General features: G+C 51.9%; 1 protein-coding gene across 1 annotated transcript in view; it reads left to right on the forward strand.

Moving 5' to 3' along the window:
• Positions 1–10060, forward strand: part of CREB3L1 (cAMP responsive element binding protein 3 like 1) — a gene marked incomplete at its 5' end in the record, with an annotated part of 42993 nt that extends 32933 nt beyond the window's left edge. The window contains 6 exons of the mRNA XM_080619517.1: positions 67–125; positions 1959–2027; positions 3979–4078; positions 8771–8891; positions 9330–9576; positions 9977–10060. Of these exons, the coding sequence (XP_080475643.1) occupies positions 67–125; positions 1959–2027; positions 3979–4078; positions 8771–8891; positions 9330–9576; positions 9977–10013 (633 nt within the window). The 3' untranslated portion in view covers positions 10014–10060. The remainder of the gene's footprint in view (positions 1–66; positions 126–1958; positions 2028–3978; positions 4079–8770; positions 8892–9329; positions 9577–9976) is intronic.
• Positions 10061–20330: the final 10270 nt, after the last annotated feature.

Raw genomic sequence — 20330 nt, forward strand, 5'->3', positions numbered from 1 at the left:
AAGCCCCAAAGCAATGTCTAGAGGCTTCTGATTCTGACTCCTCTCTGATGGCTGTCCCCCTCACAGATCTCTGCTCAGGAGAGTCGCAGGAAGAAGAAAGAGTATGTGGAGTGTCTAGAGAAAAAGTAAGTTTCTTCTTCTCAGCCTTACCTTTGAAAAGGAGCCCTGTCCATGCACAGCCCCCCTGGCTACTGCTTTTGTCTCTGAGTTGCTCAAAGAGCACGACTCCTTGCAAGGCTGGCTGCACAAAAGTTTGCTTTGGGATCCTGCCCCTACTCCCTTCCCTCCTAGAAATCCTATTGCAGGATAAAGATTGCTCTAGAAACCCTGCGTTTCCAACTGCTTAGTTTGGCTGGTCCCCTACAGAACACAGGCCATTTTGGCTGCCAGCAAGGTGGGATTTTGGGTAAGAGTCATGTTTCCCCACTAGAAATTGCTTTTATTTTGTCTGTCCCATACGCAGCAGGCCCTCTGAGAGCACTGACCACAGATTTTCCCCCTCTCTTTCCATAACGGTGGACACACAAGCATTTGATAGCAAGAAAAACCTTGCACTACAGTTATTCCCCACATTCCCTTCCCTGCATGAGCTCTGGTTTTCTCCTTGGAACCCTGAGGTCCTGCATATATGGTAGGCATAAGCCTAAGGTGACATTACATGACACTGATAGGGTGGAAAATAACAATTAAGGACCTAATCCTCTGATGCCTTCAGTACAAGCAGCCCCTGATGGGCATTCCCAGACAAAAAAGAAAGCCACAATCCAGGTGCAAATTCCTATTTCTGTGCAAATACCATCTTCTTCCCTGTTATTTACACCATGTGAGATCAGCAAAATGGAAGAAAACCAATCCCCAAACCCAACTTCAATGAGCTCTTCTCACTGATGCTATTTATTTATCTGCTCTAAGCGTGCAGAAACACTGATGCCTCAAAGCACCTTCAAGTTCTCCTGTCCTTCCATAAGCAGCACCTCTGTGTGGATGTCCAGGCATCAGAGCACATCACCCACAGCTCGTGTCACACCCAGATCCTTCAGCTCGGGCTGGGTTGTTGGTTGACTCCGCTCCGGTGGCAGGTCCAGAGCATCCGAGCTGCCGTGGCTGCGGTGCTTGTGTGTGCTCAGCGGTTTGTTCCGCTGGTGCATTGCTGTGACAGATGGCTTTCAAACAATGCCAGGTTTAAATGCGAACCAAAAGCAGCATTCAGTGGATTCTTTTTAAATGGAACAAGTCTTCAGTCAACTTGGCTTTCTGGCAGAGCTGGTTTGTCAAAACCTCCGCTTGGGCCCTTCAACATTCAGTTTGACACCTTCGCTGCAAGCCCAATTTTTACACGGAACGCCTGCTTCAGAGGCCGTGCTGGAAACCTCCCGCAGGATCAGGCTATGTCCCTGGCCTGCCTTCCTGCCGGCCTGGAGACACTTCCCTTCACTCATCCCAACCACTTTCCCTTCAAAGCCATGGGATGGATCCTGCAGGTTCTCTGCTGCCCTCGTGTGCCTGCAGCGGGAGCTGGCCCAGCATCTGCTCTGACCTGCCCGGTTTTCACACACAAGGCGCACAGCCAGGGCAGCTTCTCAGAGTAGGGCAGGTTTGAGTTTGTCCCCCTGTTCCTTTTCCATGCTCCTTAGGGGGGTTTGCAAATGATGGAAAAGCCTGTATAATAACTGAGTCTGTCCTGACTTGACCTGCCTGTAACCAGGTGCTACTGGCAATCCAACCCTTGGGAAAGCCCGAACTGGGAACTGTCACACGTTAACTGTCTACCTGCAATACCATCCCTGGTCCATTGGGGCTGGCTGCAACCAGATGGGCCAGGAACATCTGGCTCCAGGACCATATCTGCAGGTGATGGATGAGGCCACTGAGCTTCCACACACCAGGAGAGACAAGGATACACTTCCTTTCTCTGTCTGGCCTTTGTAACTAAGTTGCTGTGGGTTTTATTCCCACAGGGTTGAGACATACACCACAGAAAACAATGAACTGTGGAAAAAAGTGGAGACCTTGGAAAACGCAAACAGGTAAGAAGGGCCAGAGCTGCCCATGTGTGGGTAGGGCAGGGGGCAGGAAGGGAGGCAGGGGGGCAGGAAGGGAAGCAGGGGGTGAGCAGAGAAAGGCAGCTCCCCAGCTCCTGGCAGCACAAACGCTGCTCAGTGAGGCTCTGGGTTTGAGCCCATGACAGCAGCTGGGTTTGGTTAGAGAGCCTGGAATGTTTGTGTTGGGAAAGCCAGGCTGCTCCACAGCAAGGGGAGGGAGGGAAGGAGCATTTCTCATATCCCTTCCTCCTTCTCCCTGCAGCCCTTTGGGCTCATGCTGCCCTCCCCTTGCCCTCCAGCCCTCTCCTCTGGCCGTCTTCATGGCAGCTGCATCTAGGCAAGCCCCTCACACCAGCTTCTCAGACCAACTGTTTCTGCTCTTGGGCTCTTAGGAGGAATATAAGGCCCTGGACACAATGTGGCTGTTTCAGGTTTCTCTTGAGAAAGAGCTGAACAGACTTGGTGAATATAGGGGAAGCCCATTCCCCAAATAAAGGTAGAGATCCCAGCTGCCATCAAATCCAGGACAACCCCTTTGTGCATGTGGTACCCTGGCCTTTGCCATGCCTCTTCCCCTTGCAAAACAAGCCCAGAATCTCCCTCCTATCTGCTGCTGCTGTTCACTTGAAAGCAGAAAGCTTCCTTGGAAGCAAATAATAAAGACTCCCACCCTTGCCCTGGGAATGGGCAGCCCAGCTCTGCTCCCTCTTACTGGGGGCAGCACATGTGAGCAAGGGCAGTCAGCTCCAGGGCTGGTGAGGTGGGCACTCATTTTTATAGCCCCATTTCTATCACCCCAGCTGAAATTGAAGGGGAGAACTGCAGCTAGAGAGCCAGTCTCACACCCTGCCACACTCCCCCCCGCAGCCACTGCAGCTCATGAAGCCAGGAAATTATTAGGGGTTATTTTGTTAGAATACACATTGTGTTCTTTGTAATTGGGTTTGGTTTTTGAGCGCTGCCAGTGGGACACTCTGTGCTTCTCTCCACATTTCAAGGAGCAGAAGAGGATTTGGAAAGAGATAAAGCTGGGATTCTCCTGCGATCTCCTGGCTCCAAGACCTTGCATTTTATAAAAGCTCGAACATATCTGTGTTAAACAGTCAGTGCTCCCAAGGGGAAGCATGCAGTAGTCTGCATGTGAGTAACTTGCAGCCCTGGGGAACTATGTGCTCTGTAGTCTCCCTCATCCCATATTTCTCCACCAGCCCAGTGAAGGGTTTGGTAGCTCCTAGTAACACACCTTATACCAGTTTGTGTTTATGTGTGCCAGTACCCAGGTCCAGTTAAATGGGGCAGAGAGACCTTAGTACATGTTCCAGCCAGAGCAGCCAGAGAATGAATCTGAACTCAAGATCTGGCTTTGCCCATGTCCCTGTGCAGGGTTTGCAAAACTGAAGAAGCTGGAGGGGATTACAACTGTTTTCTATTTCTCTCTCCACCACTGGGACACAGGTTGAGCTCCAAAGTGTGTGTCTGAGTGAAAAGGGAGCAAACGGGTCTGTGCTCAGGGTCTGACCTGACCACAGAGTTCAGTCTCCATCCCAGAGCCTGGTTTTCATGGTAACCTGCCTCTCCATGGCTCTGTGAGGTGACTGCCTGGGCTTTGAGGCACCCAGGAGTCCTAAACGGGTCATTCATAATGGTGGGTAGTTGCAGTGAATGTTGTGGTAGATCTACTAGTGAGGAGATGGAGTGTATTACCTTAATGTAACAGCATCTTCGGGCATTCCTCCCACAGTTCCTGCACAGTTTATATCTCAAACTCACCCATTTTTGTTTCCTGCTTCCCAAGCCTGTTTGGTTGGAGAACACTTGTTCTCTTTGGGTGAGACACTTGTTTTCACAAGAAGGGAAAATCAGGGTAATATATGAAGGGAGTACTGGTACTCTTGTATCCTTATCAGGTTGTGGTTTGGGTTGTTTCCTGTCACAGGACTCTGCTCCAGCAGTTACAGAAGCTGCAGGCTCTGGTAGCTGGGAAAGTCTCCAGACCCTACAAAATGGCTTCCACACAGACTGGGACCTGCCTAATGGTATAAGCTTCATTTCCATTCTCCTTATGGGCCATGCTTCCCCAGCCAGCTCTGTTGATTGCCTGTCTCTGCCCTCTTCCCCCCTGCTTAGCTCTGTTGCCAGTTACATCTGTCTCCTTTTGTGTCACAGTCACCAGAACTGGGCCCTGTATCATAAGTACATGGGTAGTGTCAGCTGTTCATGCAACAGCATTAGAATAATTCCTGCATTTTCACTGCCTTCTTCTCTGGGCAAACCAGCACTTTGTTTGCTTTGCATTAGCTATTGGCCATTCAGAAAAAATCTTCAATGAGTTTCCATCACAATGGGGAGAGTTTTCTTTTGCTCAGTTGGTGATGCTTAATGTTTAAACCAGCAGGACAGGCCAACAGTTCAAGTATTCTTCCCAGTGGGCATTATCTTGTGATTATCAGCAAGAAATAGCATCTGTTCTTGCTATGTCTGTACATCAGGCTTTGTTAAGCCCAGCTGGAATTCTCTTTGTTTGCCCTTTTTGACTAACCAGAATTATTTGGGGTAGTCTGATCATTTTGGTAATCCTGTTTGCCTCTCCTTTCTCAAAGTGAAGCAATATTTCACACAATATTCACACGCAATATTTGCTTCACTGTGGAGTTTTGGGGCATGCCAGTGTGTGTGGCTATAGATAAGAATCAATTGCTTATTCTTCATCTAATTTGTTTGCTAGGGTGAAAGTTTCTGATCCATGATAAGAATATAACCTTCAACCCTAGGATGTCTTTGCAGCATTGTCATAGTAGCTGCTTGTGACAACTTTGTCAGAGTTAGTTATCTGCATCTAGAAATCACTTCAGTACTGTTAACAGGCATGAAATGCAAGCAGATGGTGAGGTGCTTGCCCCACTTTCTCAGCACTCCAGTGTCCTGAGGGGTTGTTTTTCACTCTTGATTCAGTTCCTTGGTTCGAGAGCCCCTGCTCTGTAATTTCCAGCACTTTCTCCTTCCAAAATCTGCTCAAATTTTGCTACTCTTTGCTGCCCCCGTGTCAGACCAGATTTTAATGCCTGACTCTCTTTTCTGTTGGCTGCTCTGTGGCTTCATTCCCAAGTTCTCTCCACATTTTCGGGTGTGACCCAGCTGAGCTCAGTGACTCACTGCTCCTTAATGCAGCAGCTCATCAGAGCACCCCTGGCTCCTGAAATCCTTCATTGCTACTACCTGGAATGAGCAAGTCCAGAAGAGGTGCCCTCCAGACATCCCCTGTGCTATAGGCTGATAAAATACCTAATTTAGCTTCCCAGCAATGTCTTATCTCTCCTTGCTGCTCCCTTCATTCCACAGCATCCCAGCCCACACACCGACTCTCTCAGGCTTCCTGGCTCTAAAGCATTCAAAGAATTTGTCATTTGCTTTTCTATCTTTGGCCGATTCCTCTCATAGGCCCCCAAGTTCCCATTTCCAAATACAGCACTCCTTATCACAACAGATATGTAGAATTATCATGCCTTGCAGCATGGGAGTGGAGCAGAGCACCCTTCTTTTTTAGTCCTGAGTCATTCCTGCTGGATATTTGTCCTTAAAGGCCTTCAGTGATGAACAGAACTCAGCTTCCTCAAGCAAACCATTCCAGTCCCTTGTTATCTTTCCCAGATAAAGCTTCCTTGCATTAGCTTAAGCCTATTAAGCCTATTGCCCACTGTAAGCAAGATGAGTTTACCCCTCTTTGTGTAGCTGTATTTTATATATTTGATAACTATGGGTTTTGAGCAACTCTCTTCAGTCTGCTCTGCTAAATCACCACTCTTTCTTCAGTCTTCCCTTGTAGGCTGAATCACTGCTTGTTCCCAGACTTCTCTTCCAGACTTTTTCCAGTTGCCCCACATCTTTATGGAAGCACAGGGCTCAAAGCTGGACACAGTGTTCCACCTGAAGGCTGGTACAGAGCCAGCCAGAAAGCCTGTTCATACTGCATGGGCTGAAGTTTGCCCTTTGCAACGTGACACTGACTTATTCCCACCATGTGCTTCATTTTAACTCCCAGATCCTCTTCTGCCTGGCCACAAAGTCATTGATGTGCTTCCTCTGTCAATCAGTCCTGCTGCCTCCAGGATCTCAGCAGGTCTTGACATTTGTCTGTACAGATCTGCTGCTGTTCTCTTGGACCACTTCTCCCCATGGTCAAGATCATTCTGAATTTGAATCCTGACCAAAAGCCAGTCTGCTTGTAGGCTCTCCCATCTGTAGATCTGACACAGTCCGTCATCCAAGCCAAGCTTAAAACTGTTGAATCTTGCCAGAGCCATAACAGCGCTCTCTGCTCCTCCATCTGCTGCTTCCCCTCAGTTTGACAGTGAACCATGTGAGAACTCTGCTTTCAGGATGTCTTTTTCTGAGTCATTTGGCCTCCACCTTTCCAACTGGTTTTTCAGTAGTTTCCCTCACATTTCAAGAGGGCAAAACAGTGAGATGGTCAAAAGCTGTGGTGGTCAAAGCCAAACCAAGAGTTATGAAGTGTTGTAGAGTTTGAACTGGAACCGAACCAGAGCATCAAAGTTAATCTGAAACAAAACAGAGTAAAACCAATGCTGGTTTGCAAAGTCCCAGTTGAAAGCCATGTTAAAGCAAGCTGTTAAGTGTACTGCTCTTTCCCAGCCCATAGAGCCTATATTGATGAAGAAGTGAAGAACAGGCTTCACAGGGCTGGCTCCCCTTTCTGGGAGCTGTGTGTTTGGCTGTGATAATTCCAAGCAACATCTATTCAAAGTTTCTTTTTCCTTCTCTTTTTTTAGTGGAATAAGAGTTCTAAATTCCTTGTGTGCCTGATATGATGTGCTTAGACATTTAATTTCCTCACTTTAAAGCCAGCCATGAACAGTCTGAACAATTAAAATCCCTCTTCACATAGCACAGTATCTCCATGCTGGTATTTGATCTTCCATATGTCCTGGAATCCACTGGTGGTCAAAATTACCTTGATGTAGCAGCTTCTGTGTGTTCGTTAGGCATGGCTATTCCTAAATGGGTGACTGTTCTGAAAAGCAGTCAAGCAATTGCTGGCTGTCCCCACAGGTGTCCCCACAGGTCAAATTTAGCTGGTTTATACATAGATGCATTGCCTCTTTGACATGCTCAGTCTGAGCACTGAGCTGGCAGCAGCTATACACCACCCATGGCACATGGCACATGGGTGTTCAGGTAACAAGCATTTGGCTCTGTATTGTTTCCCATGTGTCCCCTCTTGCTCTATACTGGTAATTAGAATCACAGAATAGTTAGGGTTGGAAAGGACCTTAAGATCATCCAGTTCCAACCCCCCTGCCATGGGCAGGGACACCTCACACTAAACCATGACACCCAAGGCTCTGCCCAACCTGGCCTTGAACACCACCAGGGATGGAGCATTCACAGCCTCCCTGGGCAACCCATTCCAGTGTCTCACCACCCTCTCAGTAAAGAACTTCTTCCTTATATCCAATCTAAACTTCCCCCATTTACGTTTGAACCTGTTACCCCTTGTCCTATCATTACAGTCCCTAACGAAGAGAACCTCCTCAGCATCCTTATAGGCCCCCTTCAGATACTGGAAGGCTGCTTTGAGGTCTCCACGCAGCCTTCTCTTCTCCAGGCTGAACAGCCCCAACTTTCTCAGCCTATCTTCATACAGGAGGTGCTCCAGTCCCTGATCATCCTCGTGGCCTCCTCTGGACTTGTTCCAACAGTTCCATGTCCTTTTTATGTTGAGGACACCAGAACTGCACACAATACTTCAAGTGAGGTCTCACGAGAGCAGAGTAGAGGGGCAGGATCACCTACTTCGCCCTGCTGGTCACGCTCCTTTTGATGCAGCCTGGGATACGGTTGGCTTTCTAGGCTGCAAGCGCACACTGCTGGCTCATGTTCATTTTCTCATCAACCAACACCCCCAAGCCATTCTCCGCAGGGCTGCTCTGAATCTCTTCAGAATCTCTTAGAGTTCCCTAAACTCTATAGAGTTCTTTATGATCAGCACTGGCATCTCAATGTGAAGCTTTACTGTCATGGCAGAACCTTCCGGAGGGGAATTTCCAGGGAGGTTTCATCTGCCTCTCTCCTTTCATCACTGCCCAGTAGCTCTGACTGATCTGCCTGACAGCAGAAGGTACAAACACATGGTCCTGAATACGTGCATGTCAAGCACATATATGTGCTGAATACGTGCATGTCCTGAATACCTGCATGTCCCTTTCCTTGGACTCTCCATCATTGCCATCAGGTATTAGGTGGCTGCAGTTCTGCTGTCATTTCTGTCCTCACATGGACAGTGGCTTCACCTTGCTGTGTGCTGTGGTACCTCACAGATTCCTGCCAGTAAGCTTGTTTTCTTACAGCTCCTACTGAGCCAATGGCCAGGTTCCCTTTGGTCAAGGCATAGTTCATCCCTTCTGTTGAGTCTCCCTCTTTCTCACCTTGTTCCTCAGCTATGCCTTCCACCATCTTTTATCAACTGGACAGGCAAGTTCTCACCATTGAACCAGAAACACTTCAAATAAAGCAACACGAGGAAGCTTCTGACCTCCCTTCTAAGATTTGCAGCAGAGATAGGCAGAGCAAGCCCTTTCCTTTTGTGAAGGACCACAGGAACCCTGTTGTCAGCCTGACCACATGCTCTCACACAGCCTTACGTCTGTGTGCTTGGGGGGAGTGTTTTTTTAGGGCTAGCAGCACTAACTCTGTGCTGATCTCCTCCCTAGGTGCTGGCACTCTGCTTCGTTCTGATCCTGGGATCCCTGATGCCCTGTCTCCCAGAGTTCTCTTCAACATCACAGACAGTGAAGGCAACACCAGCACCAGACATTTACACAACTAGTAAAAGTGAGTCTAACGTGATTCCTCCATTTCACCCTGACAAACCATTTCCAGTTCTTCTCTCAACACTCCCAGTTCAGGGATAGCATCCTCCTCTTAGTGCCTACCCCATATGCTGGAGCTCTGGCGTGTCAGTGGTACAAACTCTGATAACAGCTCCATATTTGGACCTGTTGTAATTCCCTACTAACCACTGCCCCGAAACATGACAAGTGTCAAAGGAAGGAACGTGAGGGAAGAGTCCTAGGGCAGATTGATTGTCATCTGAAGAGGCTGTGTGTCATGGAGGGCATTTGCCTCCTGAAGCTGGGGGGAGGATGGGTATCCTCCAGAACACACAGACAAGGCCATAGCTGGGTGAGCGTGTGCTGAAACCACCACTGTGACCCTCACCCATTGCAAGAGACCTTGTCCTCATTGCTAACCAACACTCCTCTTTTCCAGTTCAGTCACGGAGCCTCCTCTTCTATGATGAGGGTGCTGGCTCCTTAGAAGAGAGCTATAGCTCTTTCCTAACCGTGGACCATCCTGAGGGGTGGGAGCCTGAAAAAGGGCAGTCTGAGGAGGGAAGACCTCATCTGGCCAGGACACATGAGGCAGCCAAATATCTGAGCAAATCCCACATGGAGAATCCTGACCAGAACATAACTGACCCAACTCTCACTCACCTCAAAGAGCAACTCCACGAGAGGTAAGCGGGTGCTGGGGGAGACCCTGCAAGCCCTAAAACACAGCATGGTGTCTGGGAGTGAGCAGCAGCTTATGTATGTCCCTTCTGCTGCAAGCCAAGGACAGCTGAGCTGCCTGGGTAGTACATTAGCTGAAGAATCATGACTGGATGAGGCCAGTGCTGTCAGGGAGAGTAAAACCAAGTTTATTTGCTAGAGCAAAAGTTTGGGACTCCATCAAGCACTGGCATAGAGCTGAGAAGGACTGGGTGATTCAAGTAGTCCCAGGCTTGCTGGTCATTCGGTTCCCTGGGGAAGGGCTCCCTCCTGGACAGAGCAAACCAGCTGGGCACACAGAGAGGTGAACTTGCATAGGAGGTTGCAATAAACCTTGACTGATGCCTTGTCTTTTCTTTTCCTCAGGGAGACAAGCACCAGTGAGACAGCTGAATACTTGTAGCAGCTGCTGGACCTCAAGGCCTCATCTGTCTGATTGCAGGATTCCCTCCTCACTAAGCAACTGAGGGGATCTGGCAGGAGAGGACACTGCATTCAGACCCTCCTAAACTGGCCTTGGGTTCAGCTCCTCCCCTTTCCCATGCTCCCTCTTAGTACTGATCTCTCTGAGGGGAGTCACAGGAGTGCCAGAACCAGCAATAAACATCTGGCGAAGCCCTGTGACACCCTCTTCTCCTGGCCTTACCTCCTGATTAGATGAGCACTACCCTATGGATGTGGGCCCACCTTGGGGTGGAGGGAGATCAGAGGAAGCCCTCAAACTGTTCAGCTCACTCCCCAAGGCCTGCAGACCAAGGGGGCTGTCCCCAGGTACATCAGATGCTGTCCCTTGGCTACATCAGATGCACCTGAAGGAGAGAGAGAGAATGCTGGATTGACTGTCCTGCCTGGGGGGCTTAGGAGTGGGTGATGCTGGTGCTGAAGAGATGGCTCTGGAGAGTTTGAGCTCATTCCTTCCCCTCCATCTGTTAGTATACTTCTGCTTCTGTTGAGAGAAAACCTAGATCTTCCTTTGCTCTAGTTTTCTCTTGATGGACATGCCAACATAACTTCCACACCAACTATCTGCAAAGATCTGCACACAAATGGAGTGGGGGAGACAGATCCCAGACAGATAAACCACCATAAAAATTAGTCAGCAGCTTCTGGGCAGCCAGAGCTCTGAAATAGAGAACAATTTTCCCCCACAACCCACTTCTTCCCATGCTCAGCACCCTTGCTTTGTCAAGGGTGGTATTTTCCTTGCTGTTCCCACCTTGGGCCCTACAGTGCAGTGCTAACCAGGTCAGTGGCCTTTTCACTTTCCATTCTGCAGGCCTCATCCTTTGGGACTGAGAGAACCTGATCCCCATCCCACTTCTCCATCCCCAATTCTGCTTCATGCCAAATGGAGTCTTTCTAGGAACCTCCAAGGAGAGCTCTGAAGACCATTGGAGGACTGTTGGATAACCATAATTCCCCTCGCATCCTCCGTGTGAACAGCAGTGTTGTGAAAGCCACTGAGGACCTACTGGTATCTCTGGTGACAGGTATATCTGTCAGGAAAGAGGTGGCATGTTGGAATTGGCCAGGGTTACCAAAGACTGCTTTAGACCTCTTCCTTTTAAGTGCTGGCACCAAAGTTAGCATACTCTTCCCATACCACCCTTCAGGCCAGACCTGCCAAGTTCGGTGCTGAAATGACCTCATCTCAAGCCTATGCCATCCTCTTTAGCACCCAGACACCCACTTCTGACCCTTTTTCTTCCCCAGCAAAAGCCCTGCTGAAAGGCTCCAGTGTCTCCTTGCTCTGTTCCCTCAGCTGCCATTTGATGGAAGGACAATGTGGGACATGAGTATGGGAGATCTGGGATGTGGCTGCTTGCCCCGTGTTTGTACCTGTGCACTCTGGCAGATCTCACAGCAGGCTCCTCTTTGGCTTGTTTCTCTTCTGGACTCACTCTGCAGTGCCCCAGCCTCTCCTCTCCCCCCAGGCTGTGAGTGGAAAGGGCCCCCTGGAGAAGAAGGATGGGACGGCTCTTGCTCAAGGACTGGGAGAAGCAAGGGAAGAGCCCTCACATCCCTCTTTTCTCCCTTTTAAAACCGGTTTTGCCCCCTGAAGCCATTCAAGACAAATTTGGACACAGCTAACTGCAACCAATGCGTGGCTAGTGGGATGAGGAAGAGGAAGGCCTTCAGCATAGCCCTGCTCTTCCTGAGGTTTCCACAGGACCCGCTGGTCAGCAGATACCACTGCACTCCCCATCCTTCACCCCAGCACAAAGAATCACTGCCGGGTCCAAGCACGCCCTCCTCCACCCTGCCACCTCTACTGAGCATGTCCCTGTGCCTCCCACTCCCACGTTGTACAGAGACAAGAGCAGAACTCGTTTGTACATAATGAACCTTATTTTGTATTATTGCCAATCCCTTAAGATATTGTATTTTGGAGACTCTCAGATCCTATTTTCAGTATTGTATTTTATTAAGAATTAGTGCGGGCTTGGCATCTATGAACTTCTTCCTTGTTAGCAGCTCACTTTCTCCTTATACTCCAGCAGCTGCCTCTTCCCTCCTGGTTTTTGTTCTTTTTGTTCTGGTTTGGTCTTTTCTCAAGCCACCTTTTCCTCTCCTATCCCTGGCTCTGCATTTGCTTAGTGAAGCAAAATGAAAAAGAAAATAAAAAGATGCAGCATCAGCCCTGAGTTGACGGGTCCTTTCATTGAGGCGTGGTTGTGCCACCAGCCCGCATGCAGAGCTCCTCACCTCCTGCTCCCCCCACTGTCCCATGTGCAGGATTGGTTCAGTGCTCGGGCCTCGCGCTTGGTGTCAGGGGCTGGAAGCAAACTTGGATGGGATGTTTCCGGCAGCGCTGTGATTTCTTCTGCAGTTCTGAACAAGTCAGACCTGTTCTGCCTCAGTTTCTTCTCCCCCTCATAAAAACCACTAACGTCATCCTCTCAGAAGGAGGAAGATCATGGAAGAGAGTTTATGAGGTGCAATGAGCTCCTCCAATGAAGGGGCAACAAAGACACTGGTAGTAGCACCGTGGCTCTGGTCCCATCCTGTCTGAAAGAATACTTAAATCTTTCTGTTAATGGTAAAAGCAGAGCAGCTGAGCTCAGATTGCGGTGACTTGAGACCTCTGACAGCCCATTCACATCTGCAAACACCAGTGGGTTTTGTCCGGATTTTGTGTGAAACACGAGGCAACAGAGGGCCTAGAAAGCAAATCTTCATTTTCTGGAAAGCTCCCTATGGTTCTGTTAGAATTTGGCCATTGGGACAACTCCTTGCAATGAGGCCTCCACATCTGCAAGGCAGCCCAAGCAGGAGCCCCTCTCAGAGATGCTAACAGGTGGCTCCATCTCCCACCTCCAGCAGGGCTGGTGTAGCAGAACTCTGCCACAGGAGGAGGTTGAGGCTTCCAAAGATCTCTTTCTGTGGATTGTGATCTCTTTGTGGAGAGAGCAAAGCACTGAGCTGTTACCACCCTGCCGTGACAGGGCCGGCACTGAAGCGTGGCTGATGGAGAGGAGCTCTCTCTTGTCCTCTGCAGAGGGGTTTGACGTGGAGTCCATGCCGGGTTAGCCTGACCCGGGTTTTACAGATCCCTGCAGAGCTCTATTGCCGTACACACACCCATGGATGGATGCAAGGGAAGCCTGCCCTTGCTCTGCAGTTGTGTCCTGCACCAGAACAAGTTTTAAGTCGAGGGTCTGAGGTTTTCCCTCTGGCACATTGTCCAAATCAGCTTCCTATCCCTGCATCAGTGTGATGCTCCTTCCCGCACCCTGCAACCAGGCTTCTCTCTGCAATCACCAGATCCCATCTGAGCGAGGGGCTCCTGCTTTGCTGCCCCTGTGAACCATCACACAGGCCGATTGCGGCCTGTACCCTCCAAAACGCCAAGGGAAACGGGTGCAGGAGAGGAGCTCTTAAAACGGTAAGTTCTCAGGCTTTGGCTCCTTTAACACTGATGCAGCCAAAGCAACCAGAACTCCCATCCATCAGGAGCAAATTACCCTTCCATTGACAAATCCTCCTAATCTACAGTCTACCAGATAATTGAGCTGCTCAGAGCAGGCACATCAGGATCTTTTGATCCCTGCTATGTCTCCTGAATGGAACCAGCCAATCACACCTACCAGTCTGGCTTATTAGATTAACTAGAGCAGGACGAGAGGGCACCTTCTTTACAAGTCACCTTCAGCCTCACTCAGTTACACTGGGTCTGCTCTAAATGCCTCCAGCCAAGTCCTACCACACCAAGCTGGGCTTTTGCCCATTTGGGGCCACATTTCCAACAAGCCTCTGCACTATCGATACGTTCAAGCCCTGAACAAAATAACACCAACAGAACACGGGCTTCGTTTTTCAGAGACAAATTATTCCCAGCTGTTCTCTGTTACCAGGCCAACTTGATAAGAGAAAAGAAAACAGAATTGGCTCCTGCAGCTCACTGGGCCACTGGCAGTGCGTGGTGGGTGTATTGAGTTGGTTACAGAAGGATGTCTGGATTAGGGCTCTCAGGAGAGCATCTCCTCTTGCTGTCATGTTTTGGGACTGTGCAGGGAGTCCTCACATGAATCCACCATGGGATTGGCAGGCTTCAGTCGTGCTGCATAGCAACACCCTGCACTTTTGGACACCTTCTGTGGAGAACAGGGTGTTTGCACCTCTTGACATCCCCAGGTACTGAGGGCTTGTTAATAATGATGGAACTTAACCCAGCCTGCCTCAGCCTCAAATCCGTGTGGATTTTCTAACCTGGTGGCTGAAACAGTGCTTGCAGGTGAGCAGGGTGGAGGTTCCTCTTCTTGTGCCCAGGGGAGGCACAAGCTGAGGGCCTTGGACTCCTCCCAGAGCTTTACTCGCTGGGAATGCTGCTTCCTAGAGAGCCCGTATCCTGCCTGTGCCTGCAAAAGCGAGGACAGGGTCTGTATGACAACACCGAGTGTACTTGCACCGTCCCATGTGCCCATGCAGAAGGAAATCCCTTCCCAGGTCACAGAAGCAGCCCTCCCCTGCCTATGCTCCACGTAAGTGGGTGACCTTGTGCCAGAAGGAAGGGACTGACCAACCCCACCACCCAGCCACAGTGTCCCCAGCAGCGTCTGCCTGCACTTTCCGGGTCCTCAGGGAGCTCTGATGGCATCCTCCAAGGGAAGGATGCCCTCATTAGTGACAGACATGTGAAACATCCTGGGTGGGCACAGACGGATGCAGAAGCCTGAGCAAACCCTTCCCTCCCGTCATTCAGGCACATCCTCTGATGTCTCCTCTCCTCCACACACACAAGATCTGGATGCACAGCCTGTGTGAGAGCCCCTCTTTGACACATGGGTAGAAAGGGACAAAATCCTCTGATGGTGGCTTCTCCCCCGAGAGATGCTTTACATAGCACAGGATCAGCCCCCATGGGAAGGCAGAAGGCACCCACTGCCCTGCTGCTCTCTGCCTCAACCAGAGATGCTGTGACCCTGCACTCCGCTGTGCCTGCCCTTGTGAGCTTTCCTGCAATAAGGGCCTCTGTTTCCCTCCCAGAAGCTCCTGTCCTATGGCACCGATGCAGCCCCAAATAGCTCTCCCCTCCTTCCCGCACCCTGCGCTCCCCCAGCTTCCAACTCACGTCACCCCAGCCTGGCCATCCCCTTCCTTAGCCACTGACTCCAACTAAGAGGGACAAGACAGAAGTTTTCCAGAATCCAAGGACATGAGTGGACCTGCATCCCGCATCCTCCATAGCTCCTCTGAGCAGCCCAGCCAGTGCAGATGAAGGCGGCTCTCATAGCACATGGCCATCAGGGCACCTTCGGGCTAGGGTAAGCCCCAGGGCAAGGCAGAGAAGCATCAGTGAGTGCTGAGAAGCAGCGAGGTGCCACACATCCCTCTGCACCACCCAGTACCTGCTGCTTCTCCCTTCCCACAGCCAGCTCCCAGCATCTGCTGTGCCCGTGGGTGGCAGGAGGACACGGAGCAGGGCCATGCATCGGTGCAGGGAGCACTGGCTGGCTCCTAGGCAGGTCTCCATCACAGCAAGTGAGCATGAAGGTGGTTCCCCAGGGCCAGCTCTGCCCATGCTCCGGCTTCCAGGGGGAACAAAGCCCCTGTGGGGGCTGAAGGGGCTGAGTCATGCAGCGAGGAGGGTGCAGGGCTCCTGCAGTCACGACTGTGCGGAGGAGTGGGCCCGGGGGCTGCCGTGCCCGGGGATGCACAAATCAGATGCAGGATGGGGAGATGTCACCGTGACATTTAGGGCCAGACAAGGGTTCTGTGAGCTCTGTCTGGTTACCTGGAGCCCTGTGGTTACCAGGGAAAGGAGCTCTGCTGCTTCCCTGGATGGGGTCAGGAATGTGCCCTGCCACAGGGCTGCATAGAGGTGGCAAGAGGGATGAGCTGCTCCTGACAACTCCCAGAGTGATAAAACCATCAGAGCAGGCTGATGGCACACTAAAGCTCCGGTTGTGCCAGCCCTTCGTGGAAGACACTGGGGTTAGGGGTGACAGCAATGTGTTCTTGGTGTAATGCTTGAACACAGGACCTTGCCGTGGGTACTTGATGCACGGGTGGCTCTTACAGGCCAACGTCTCAAATTTTCCAGTGCCCAGCAGGTAAAGCCTCCGCATGTAAATCTGGGGCAGAACAAATCCAAACCAAGCAGCCAGGCACATATGGGAGCATTGTGGGGATCTCTCACCCCAGCAGCACTGGGACAGGCAAGGCCGAGGCAGCCCAGAGCTAGGACTGGGGCCACAAAGTCAGTCCAAACCCAAGACAGACAGACGATGCCACTCTCCTGATGGATGTGGGCAGAGGACAGAAGGGCCTTTCTATCTCTGGGTGCCAGGGTTGGAGGAATAATGCCTTGAATTAGTAAAAAGCAGGAATAATGTGGCTTCCCAAGTGGCAAGGACCTGAGTGAGCCGTGCTACAGCCATACCTCTCCTTGGGTACCACTGCCCAAAGCCAGGGACAGCATCCCTGGACACATCTCACCCATGTTGTACTGTCGGCCTGAGCAGCAGGCACTTGGCTCTGCTGAGGCTGCTGCCTTCCAGGCTGCCTGACCTTACCTGAGGAGTGGTTGAGACCCAGCTCCCTGTGTACCCTTGCAGGCAGCAGACGCCGTTGTCCCCGTCCTCTGCCTCCCTGGCCCATGAAGGGTTAAGTGCCAGTTTCTGAGTGTCTCTAAGGTGACACCAGGCTGCCTCTGCAGCTCTCTGCATCCCCCCTCCCCACGCACACCCTCACGCTCACTTTCTGCTTTGTCTTTTGAGGGCTGCTGCAGGATCGGTGCACAGGCACCTTCCTCTCTGCCTACCCCTGCCTGCCTCTCCTGCTGCTGCTGCTGGGGACACCGAGGGACGTGCCTGGCCCAGGGGGACCCGGCTGGAAGTACCCCAAGCTCTTCATCACTTGCTGGGAGCATCCTCATCCCTTGCCGTGCTCTCTCCTAAGACCCCATCCTCAGTAAGTGCTGCGTTCCCCACTGCCCTTGCAGTGCCGGCACCTCCGAGGAGCAGCACCAACATCTTCAGCTTTCCATCAGCTATTCCTGCGCTTTGCAGTGGCAGGGCAGCAGAGACAGTGGAAGGCTGAGCTGCGCTGTCTGAGCTGCCCAAACCGCTATCAAGAGGCTGGTAAACACCACTGCGAAAAGTTGGACTCTGCTTTTCCTCCGTGCTTGTGGAGTTAAGGGTTGTCCCACAGCGCCGGGAGGCGAAGGAGCAGCATCACGGTACCCTGTGGATAGAGACCAAGCTGCCGCAGAGGTAGTGGGAGCAGAGCAGGACCCCCTGCCTGGACAGACTCACTGCAGCATGGCTGAAGGGAGCTGGAGACACCTCACCCCGGGCAGGGACCACGGCGAGGCGGGCAGAGGGGCCACGGCGAGCCCCTCGGGAACAGTGGATGCAGCAAGCACGGGGCAAGTGCAGCACTCGGGCCTCAGCTCCCTGGACCCGGCCTGGGGGGAGATGAGCGGCGCGGTGGCGACGGCAGGGGTGGAGGAGCAGGTCCTGCACTTGGCCATCAGGAAGCAGGTCTCCTACAGGTAGGAGTCCCTGAGCGCCGGGGCTGAGCTGGGGCAGAGGAGTGCCCTGTCCCGGGGCATCTCCCTGCTATGGGGTCAGGGCTGGCTTTTCCCAGTGCCACCAGCAACCACCTCAGCAAGGGGACAAGGGGATGGTTAGCCCCTTCCCTTCCCATCCTTGCAACACCCCCTCCGCAGTGGCTGTCCCCTTGGCACCCTCACATGCCCCTTATTTCTCTTTCTGTGCAATTTCCCTTTCCCAGCCTGTGGCTGTGATGCTTCCCAGGCCCCTTTCCAGGCAGTTTGTGCCCAACAGCCTTCCTCAAACTCTGGCATGGGCCATGGGCTGGACATTTCCCTCTTAATCGGCTTATTGTTCAGTGCACTGGATAACAAGGGACCTCTGATAACATTGATTCTCCTCTTCCCTGTCCAAGGGGACAAAGCAAACATCCCCTTGCTCGATTCCCAGGTCCAGAAACCTCGATCCCACCTGGGAGACTGAGCAGCGCTGCAAAGATGAAAGGGCTGAGACTGGGGCTCAGACTGGAAATGTGCCCTTTGGGGACACCTTTCAGCACGAGCAGTATCTGTGCTGGCTTTTGGTGTGACCCCTCTACTGTGACTGCTCTGCTTACCCACCCCAGCAATGTCAGTGGAGGCAAAGGGCAGATTTCATAGCTCCCAGGGAGCTTACAGGAGCCACTGCTGGTGATGCTCAGGTGAGCTCCTATTCCCTGCTCCATACTGTCTGAAATCCTGCTTGGGTCAGCACCTCCAGGGGCTCAGCTCTGGTGAATAAGGTCTGGTCTCACCTTCCCCTTTCTTTCACTGTTTAAGCCCTTCTACCATTTAGCACCCCCAAACTCTGCAGAATGGCTCTCAGAAATCCTTCAACCCTGTGCCTGTATGCAGTATAAACAGCACTTGCAGGACTGCCCCTGAGCTGCTGCAGGGTCTGGGACCAAGTGAAGGGCAGAAGGCAGAAGCCTCCTCCTTACCCTTCGGCTGAGCTGGCTTGGCCAAGGGACATCTCTGTGTCCTCCTGGGCTGTGTCACCGCATCACACTGTGCTCAGCAAGCAGCAGGCAGGTTACAAGCAGGTGGAAAAGTGATACTGAGGATGCTGGTGCCATTCCCACTGCCATGATGGGCTCTCCTGCCACCAGTCTGGACTCAGGGACCCTGGTGCACAGAGCCCTGCTTGGGGGCACATTTGGGGCAGGAGCTATCAGTCATCCCCTGGTTGTGCTCCTACTCATACAACACCTCTCCCTTTGCGACGGCTGTGCAGCAAACTGAGAGCAAATTGCTCTCTAATACTGTGGTAATGGGAAGTAATGGGAAACTGTATTAGTGCCTGCAGAGCAGGAGGGGCCCAGGGCTGACTCATCTCCAGCACTTGTTATTCCTGCAGTGGGTGGCGAGCAGGAGCGGGGTGGCAGAGTCCTCCCTGAGGCAGCCCTGTGTCCCCGAGCCTTGCTGTGAGTTGGGGCAATGAGGGCCCTCATCTGGTACCCAGGACTGCTCTGTGAGGCGCTGGGAGCATCTCTGCTCCGATGTCACTGAGGATGAGGGATTACTGTGCCAAGCGCAGGGAGCCAGAGCAGGATTTTCTCCTCTTAGCTGCCTTCCTCCAGATGTGCGCAACACGTTTTGCAGACGGATTAGCCAGCTGCAATTATCCAGCCTCCCCAGGGGAGGAAGGGACCATATTGCAACCTAATTTGATCAGCTTGAATTCGCTCCAGAACTGTCTTAGGATGCTGGGCTTTGTTTACATCCTGCTCGTCCCCTGACACCCTGTCTCTGCTGACACGCTCCAGCTCGTGCTGCTTGGCCAAAGCACATCCGTTCTCCTCCACCATCACAAGGGGTGTCTCTGCAAGACACTTTGGTCCATCCAATGCAGGCTTTGCAGAAGAGAGGGGTCCGGTGGGGTTGGAGGGGGTGCTGCAGCTACCTGCAGGCCAGCGATGAGGGTGGTGTTTGGGATGAGCTGCTTCCTCCACGCTGTGCTTGGGACAGAGGAGCAAAGAGAAGGGGAAATGGGAGAAGAAGTGTCTGGGGGTGGAAAACTGCTTGTGCCATCCTTGTGACACCCACGCCAGGTCAGGCTGTGATGGATGCATTGCCCAGAGCTGGGCTAACCCTTGAACCCTGCAGCATGAGAAGCCCTGGGGGTGCTGATATAAACCCCTTCACTATGGTGCCTGGCTCTGGGGGCACTTACCAACCCCTGGTACAGAGACTGGAGGACTTCTGTGAGCATCATCAGTGTCCTCAATGTCAAGCGAAGGTTGGAGGCCCCACTCCTCCTGCTGCCAACCTGCCTGTTCCTGCTGTGACCCATTAGTCATCACAAGGGGCAGGCAGCATGAGCTGCTATATAAAGGCTTTGAAATGAGCAGAAATGATATTAAGCCCATGGAAATAAAGTTCCTTCCATAAATAGCTGCTGCGGTGTAACGGAGGCGCCTTGGGCGGGTGGAAGAGAGCTCAGCACTCAGGTTATATTTAGGGCTTTGAGTAGCAGTTTCATGCCAAACTCATTAATGATGCTGGCTTGTGCACCAGGTTTGCACGTTCTGGGACAGTTTTCCCAGCAGGGAGGTGCCTCTGCAGTGCCAGAAGGACCCCGTGCTCTGTGTCACCATAGCAAGCCCTGAGCAAGAGCCAGGGCTTTGTGCCTTGCTTCCTGGAGAGATGCTTCGGCCAAGTCCCAGCTCAGCTCCTGTGAGCCTC

This window comes from Psittacula echo, assembly GCF_963264785.1.
Source record: "Psittacula echo genome assembly, chromosome: 5".
Taxonomy (NCBI): Eukaryota; Metazoa; Chordata; class Aves; order Psittaciformes; family Psittacidae; genus Psittacula; species Psittacula echo.